Raw genomic sequence first — 7,068 nt, 5'->3', positions numbered from 1 at the left:
TGGTGAAGAACTTCATACTCCCAGTTGCCCTGGGCCATCCAATATACCCACCCTGACAATGAGACGTCTTTCAGCAAATGTTAGCAGATCTATGCAATCTAATGTTAGCCGAGTGACACTAAAGACTGATTGTCCTTCACTATCAAAATTATTTTTTGTGATTATGTTTTACTGCTGCCTTTATATTCTTGTCATCCTCTCACACGAATCTTCAAGACCGTAAGCTACGTAATATCGCTTCTTCATTTTGATTTATTATGTAATAAATATATGTACACATACAGACAAAACAGTAACAAAAGTAGCTGAACAACCAAACTTTGTATCTAGACAACAGTGTTGCGCATCCACTTTGCTGGGTTTAGCTATTCCTGCAAACAGTTGGAACTTTCACCTTGCCCTTGCTCTTCATCTGCTCCATGCACTTCATTGTGGTCTACCTCTTGATTACCTTCTGTATCCAAACCTTTAAAATTTACTTTCCTATCAATGGTCTGCGAAGGGCCAGAGATATCGCCAGTTTTACCACCGTTTGAACTTTCTGATGTTCGCAAATTTTCTTTCTTGGCTAAAGTATCCTCAGTCTCTCTCCTAGAATCTAGCAGCCTCCCTAGATCACTTTCCTCAGCTATAGGGGCCTCCCCGTCACTCCCAAACTGAGCAGCAGAGATTAAGGACTCTCCTTCGCTCCTTGGAGTATACTCCTTTGATAAACGCACAGAATCATCGGTTGATTCGGACTCATGCCACTTTTCTCCCTCGGTTGCTAATGCAGATCTCCCATTGGACTTCATTGAAAGCCTCCTGTTTAGTGCATTCTTAATGCCATGAGCAGACTTTCCTGCATGCTTTAGTATGCCCATTGCCATTCCTTTGACCTGATGACTCTTGCCTGGGCTCCTCTCCATTTCATCAGTCTCAGGCCATGGGCAATCCTTCTCTCCTTTCAGATCCTTGATGACTTTGGGCACATCATCCACAATAATCCTGATTCCTGAGACCTTATCATCTTCTGCTTGGATGTTGGCACGTGGTGTTGGAATTGCAGATCCTTTCTCACTAGAGGCCTCGCTTCGAGGGCTTCTACTTTTGTGAAATACTGATCCAATCTTCCTCATACTCTTCCGAATTGATGCTAATGGGTGTACTCCGTTTCCTTCTGGATTTTCTTCAGAGCTGCTGTCGTTGTCATTTTGCCTAACAGATTGAAGACTGAGTGCAGAGTCATTGCCCTTGCTGTAAAGCTGTGTCTCAGGGCGTCTGATCCCTCCTTGTCTTGGTTCCCAAGTATGCGATACTTCATTTCCTGGGTGGTGAACCCATATTCCAGTCCTTTCTTGCCCTGCAATATTTATGGGTTCAAATTCGCCTGCTACCTTTGGGTTTTCTTTAGAAGACAAAGGATGATTAGAGTCTTCAAGGTCAGAATCTTCAGAGTCCGTACTTCTTTCCCTGTTTGATGGTTCCACATCACTAAGTGGCTCTTTCTCCTGTTAAGTAGGATCTGGTTAAGGTCAGTGAATTCATAGATGTGTGTCCCAAACACTAAGCAGCAAACAATTTTACCTTATCATCCACATCATTAACTTTTATTGCCAGATGCAGCCTCCCCATCTTAATGTTTTGCAAAGGCAACCATTTGTCATGCCTTTGCCCACCCCTAAACTCGCTAATGTTTATAGAACAGTCTCTGCAAGTTGTAGGAGAAACTTCAGCAGTCTGAATGAGCATTAAGCAATTTTTTTTCATGAATGGCCTAAGAAGAAACTTTTATCCAATAAAAATAGAGACAGAGTTGAGAGAAAACCCGAGGGTGTCATCAACAAAGTGATCCTTGTCCCGAACTTCTAAATGCAGAACATTGGGTGACTCCCATGTGCAGATTGGTATCTTGAACTCCTCCTGCCACTTGGGGGTCAATGTTTTCTTATGAATTTTTGTACGAAAGCTGTAAGGCCCAAGCTTGCCTTTCACATATGGATCAGCCAAACCTGCAAAATATAGATAAGACTCACAAGCAAGTCACAGAGTACGATTACAGTTTCAAAAGAACAAAAGGAACCGACCGTTTAGATCAGATGGTTTCATGTCTGCTCCTTCCAAAATTTCCACTTTTGCAAAAGCAATTGGACGTTTCTCATCCATCGAGAACCATGTTTCTGAAAAATTAGAGCAGTGGCAAGTTTCAGAAGCTACATTTATTTGTAATGTACAAAGTACACATTACGTGAAGTTTGACAAACTTTAAGGTCGTTAGTCAATATTCACGCAATTCCAGTAGATAACAGCATGAATTATTGGAATGACCAAACTTCATCATAAAAATCATGACATGATTAATTATTTCTTTTACCTGTTGGGTTTGTAGCAAGTTTTTCCACATCAACTACCAGCATATTGGGCTGCAAGGGTGTACTTATGTCAGCAATTGCCAGCCCAAATAAAATTTGGAGCTAAAAACCACAATCCTGTTCCTGTTGATATTTCATTCCGGAAGCACAAACAGATTTTTCAAAAAGTTACAGTACTGACCTCAACAAGTGTCTGCTCAAATGCCACTGCAAGTAACTTGTCCTAGAGAAAGAAAAAAAATTGAGAGAAAATCAAATAACTTGCAAAATAAACAACAAAAACTTCATGCAAGTTAAAGTTACCAGCCATCCTGCAAACCCAGGAACTTCCGTAACATCTACTCCATGGCTGAATATTGGTTTCACTGTCATCTGAAAGTATGGTGGCTCCACAAAGCAAATGCGACAACGACCAAGGAAGGGCCATTTCTGCAGAAACTTCACACCCACTAAAACCTACCAGGAGAAAATTTGAGCATAAACGACTAGATCTAGATAGAAAAAAGAGAAGGATTATTCTACTACGGTACTACCTCAAGAACAAAACTTGACAAGGTCAAGCTAACTAACTAGAGAAGAGAATTTTCATAATTTACCTTTCCTTCAACATGCATGCCTGTTATATTCAACTTTGCCCACATGCCAAATCCTAGCCTTCTCGTTAATTTTACATCAAGCACAGCACTCATATCATCTCCAGATCGGAAATTCATTCCCAACTCAAGAACCTGTAATCAGGAACAAGTACTTATACATAGCTGAAGCCAAAAACCTCTAGTAACAAACTTTTAAATTAACATAATTGATAACTTTATTAGTATACCAATCTATACTGAGCTTTGTCAAGAATGTAATCTCATTACAATTAAAGAAAAAAAGAAAAAAAAGGATGCAATAGCATTAAGATAAAAAGGAAGCACACACACACAATTAAGAAGCATACCAAGTGGTCATCATCTTCTGTCTGACCAACAACTCGTATCTCTGTAAACATAGGCGGATTTCTTCCCAGGTACAAGTTCTGTAGGACTGCTTTTTTCTGTCAATTTTAAACACGGTGATAGGATAAGTGAAATCTGCAGGACCATTTAATACATCTAATCATAAAAAAAGTTAGCCATTTTTTTTTAAAAAATTGCAGTTCTCAACCAGGATGTTTCAGGAATAAGAAACAAAAAGACAGGAAACATAACGAATATATAATACTCCTTTTTAATCAGTAGTCGCTAAGAAATAAGTATCCTCATAGACGAATTGCAAATCTAGAACTAAAAGAAGGGATGTTGGTAGGTTAGTATAGATGAAATCAACCATCTTAGGATAAAAAATTTATTCAGAATGGAGTCATACGGCAGTCCAAGGCTTGTACTTGTCCAAGAACCAAGGGATGATAGGTAGCAGAAGTTTCTGCGATGCAATCTCTTCCAAGCATATTGGCCATATCTTCTCCACAGCATGATTCAGCCACCTTACTGTTTCCGAATCAGATAGAACCTGTAAAGAATAACAATAATGAGAAACCCAACATCCGTTACCCCTTCCGATTACTCCCTCTGATTCTTGAAGTGAATCAAGTACGAAATGTTGAAGAAATATACCCTTTTCTGGCTAGCTTGCTTCCTTTCCTCGAATTGTAATCTCCTCCGCAACCTCAAAATGTATCGTTCATTAACCTTAGAAATGGGAAAGCAGGTAATGTGAGAAACAGACAAGAACACAAAAATTGACAAAAGCTCGGTAGATATTAAGTTCACGAATTTTTACAATCCACCTAATGGGGATGTTCATGTATAGAAAACATTCAAGTACGGCTACTCGGTACCATATCACCGCATCCTATCTTCAATAATTTAATCAATCAAGAGAACTAGAACCTGCGTAATTACGCTTTATTGTGAAGAATTACACATTAAAATGTATGCAAATAAAAACCATACCAGGAACAGATAAATGAAAGATATCAAGTAAGCAACAGGATGACACCAGCCGCAAGAAGACAAGATAAAGAGCAAGCTCAACACAATCCCGATATGATGTAGTATCGACACCTCCGTGATATCCATCCCTCCAAGAGATTCAAATTCGAAATTAATCGCCGGGGAAAGTCTTTATCCCGTGGAACTACGCCCTAGACATGTAAACACATTGCCAATCCCCAAACAGCGAATGCCCAACAGCCCTATACCCATAAGATCACATGGAAACCCAAATTCTTCAGTTTTTGGAGAGAGTGGAGCAGAAATTGCAGGGAAGCTGTGTAAACTAACAATCTGCTTATTGATGTAAGAAGTTGATCAACCGATTACTCCAAACACACAGATTCACTCATGTACCCTTCGCCAAGTTAACTTCAGCAAGAAAGTCTCAGCTTTCTTTGTAGTATGCGTAATACCAGAACGGTGAAATGAAAATGAAAGCACCCAAAATCGAACGCTCAAATTGATCAAGGATTATAAAAGAGAGCTCGAGCGTAGATATCGCCTGCAGAAACTTCCATGCCTTTCAATGCCGAATGAGATTCAAAGAAGCATTAAGAACTCAATAAATCCCACGCCCTCAGGGACGCCAAACATTTCATGCCCGCCTGGTGTGGCCTGTGAAGGGGGTAGCTGCACGAGAGGAGGGTAGCGTTAGGGGGCCAAGGAGACAAAATTGAGGAGCATAATTTGGATGTTACGGTGGTGACCATAGAAGTTGACTAATGTACGTGTCGGAAAGAAAAAAACTGCTAATATGAAATGCCCCCGATAGTGTCCCAGAACAATCCTTACGATGCGAGTCCACTTAGACGCTCTCACTCGGATAGAACGCGGTTACCCAGTTAATGCCTGAGAACAATGTGAAGGTGGAGTTAGTAGAGTGGCCCACAGGATTAATTACGGATAAGCTAACCGACCACTGAAAAGTGATCGTGGGCGAGAGGTGTAGTTGTTGGAATTTGGACCAGCCACGAAGGCGCATACCGCCTTAGCGAAGAAGAGGACAAGATCAGTGATGCAGATATGTGGGCCCATTATTAGATAGCATCGGATCAGGTTTCTCTTTCTTTCGTTTTTTTCTGTTTTTTGTCCCTCTAATATGAATTTTTTAAAATCGATTTTTATTTAGAAACAACCCCGACTCCGGAACAGTCACATAAAACCCAAATTAGCTCCATCGGTTCGAGTCGGTTTTACTGAACCGGATCTCTTATTTGGATCGTCTACAGAAGACCTAAAATCAGGTGAAAAGGTAAGTTGAGTAAGTTGGATTAGCCAGTTGTTTAAGAGGTAATCAATTGGATTGCATGAAGGGAAATCACTCGCTTTTGGCACTAGAAAGCAGGATCCAACACTGTCCTATGGCCACTAGAAGCAAAAAGTCCTGGAAAGAGCCGACAACCCTCCTCTCTCTTCCCCTTATCAACACTTACAGTGACGACTGTATGTCTTGCCTTCCTCACTTTCGGTCTCGTCCTTGCCCCTTTGGTTTGTCTTTCCCCCTGCATTTCTTATACGGAAAATCAAGATTTATATTTTTTATTTTTTAAATATCTTTATTATGAAACCAATTTTATGTTACACCTTACCTTCCTTTTATAATCAATTTTAGATGTGCCATCCAATATTTGAGCAGATTTGGTAGCTGCCCTTACTCATTTCCCACATCTGAACATCTTTCTCAATTTTCAAATTCTCGTTAGTCAAGATCCAGCCTCCGTGTTAATCTTATGAAAATACCCATAAACAAGCTTTAAGGTTTAAATTTGAATCCCAACCGATGAAAATTAGATTGAATAGGATTTGAAAATGCTTTAAATACATTGTTTGAATAATAGTCAAAACTAGATTTCAATCCACATGTGTTGTTGATAGGCTTAAACACACTTTTGTATTTGTTTGGAAGGGATCTTGTTGGCGTTAGCTGTCTGAGCTTTCTTTCAGATGAGGAAATCCTCCGTAGAATCATAACGAAAAAGTCATACAAGATGGTGAGATGGTAAATAAAGGGTTATCTCATAGAGATGACATTGATGTAATTAAGTTATGAACTTGATAATCTTTAACCCTCGCTAACTCTATTTATAGATTTATGAAACTATAATATTATAATAATACCCCTGAACTTAGGGTTGAGGGTTTTAACTCTAGAACTTTAACTTAATTACATCAATTCCATCTCTATGAGATGACCCTTTATTACCATACAACCATCTTGTATGACTTTTTCGTTATGATTCTACAGAGGATTCCCTTATATGAAAGAAAGCTTAGACAGCTCACACCAACATATTTACATTCAAACCCAATCAATTCAACATAAATTTAAGATTTTGTTCTCACTTCTGATATGTATTGACTGATACATCTACCTTTGAGTGACGTTACTATTCTCCTGTCAGTAGATACTTAGTTTGAAGTAGCAAGTTAGAAAAGAAACTTAGAGTAGCCTCTTATTATAATTCTTATTTGTTAAGAAAATAATTAATAAACAAGTAAAAAAACGCATATAACCCTGTCCACTATTAAAAATAAATGATCATATTTTTAAGGTTGTGTTTGGAACACATAAACTGGAGAGAAAAGAAAGAGAAAGCCAAAAGAAAAGAAAAGAGGTTTCTTTTTTCTTATTTGGATGCTCATGGAAAATGAGAGAGAAAGCGGAAGAGAAATATAATTTTTTTTGTTTGTTTGGATATAAGTGAAAAAATAGTAAATTTTAAAATTTTGATGATTAA

At 38.8% G+C, this 7,068-nt stretch overlaps 1 protein-coding gene across 1 annotated transcript; it reads right to left on the bottom strand.

The window, feature by feature from the left end:
- Window positions 1-225: 225 nt before the first annotated feature.
- Window positions 226-5,003, bottom strand: LOC137934153 (C2 domain-containing protein At1g53590-like). The gene is made up of 12 exons (XM_068778434.1): window positions 4,289-5,003; window positions 3,950-4,024; window positions 3,702-3,845; window positions 3,295-3,390; window positions 2,948-3,079; window positions 2,655-2,807; window positions 2,533-2,574; window positions 2,354-2,402; window positions 2,067-2,159; window positions 1,808-1,991; window positions 1,567-1,690; window positions 226-1,490 (listed from the first exon to the last, which is right to left on the bottom strand). Exons 1-12 carry the CDS (start codon window positions 4,412-4,414, stop codon window positions 366-368), a joined length of 2,343 nt encoding a protein of 780 aa, XP_068634535.1. The 5' UTR covers window positions 4,415-5,003; the 3' UTR covers window positions 226-365.
- Window positions 5,004-7,068: the final 2,065 nt, after the last annotated feature.

The sequence above is a fragment of the Aristolochia californica genome, unplaced genomic scaffold (genome assembly GCF_029961685.1).
Source record: "Aristolochia californica isolate CCGP_79_NKW_82.1479 unplaced genomic scaffold, dmAriCali1.0.hap1 SCAF_1, whole genome shotgun sequence".
Classification (NCBI taxonomy): domain Eukaryota; kingdom Viridiplantae; phylum Streptophyta; class Magnoliopsida; order Piperales; family Aristolochiaceae; genus Aristolochia; species Aristolochia californica.
This window is presented reverse-complemented; position numbering and strand designations above follow the sequence as displayed.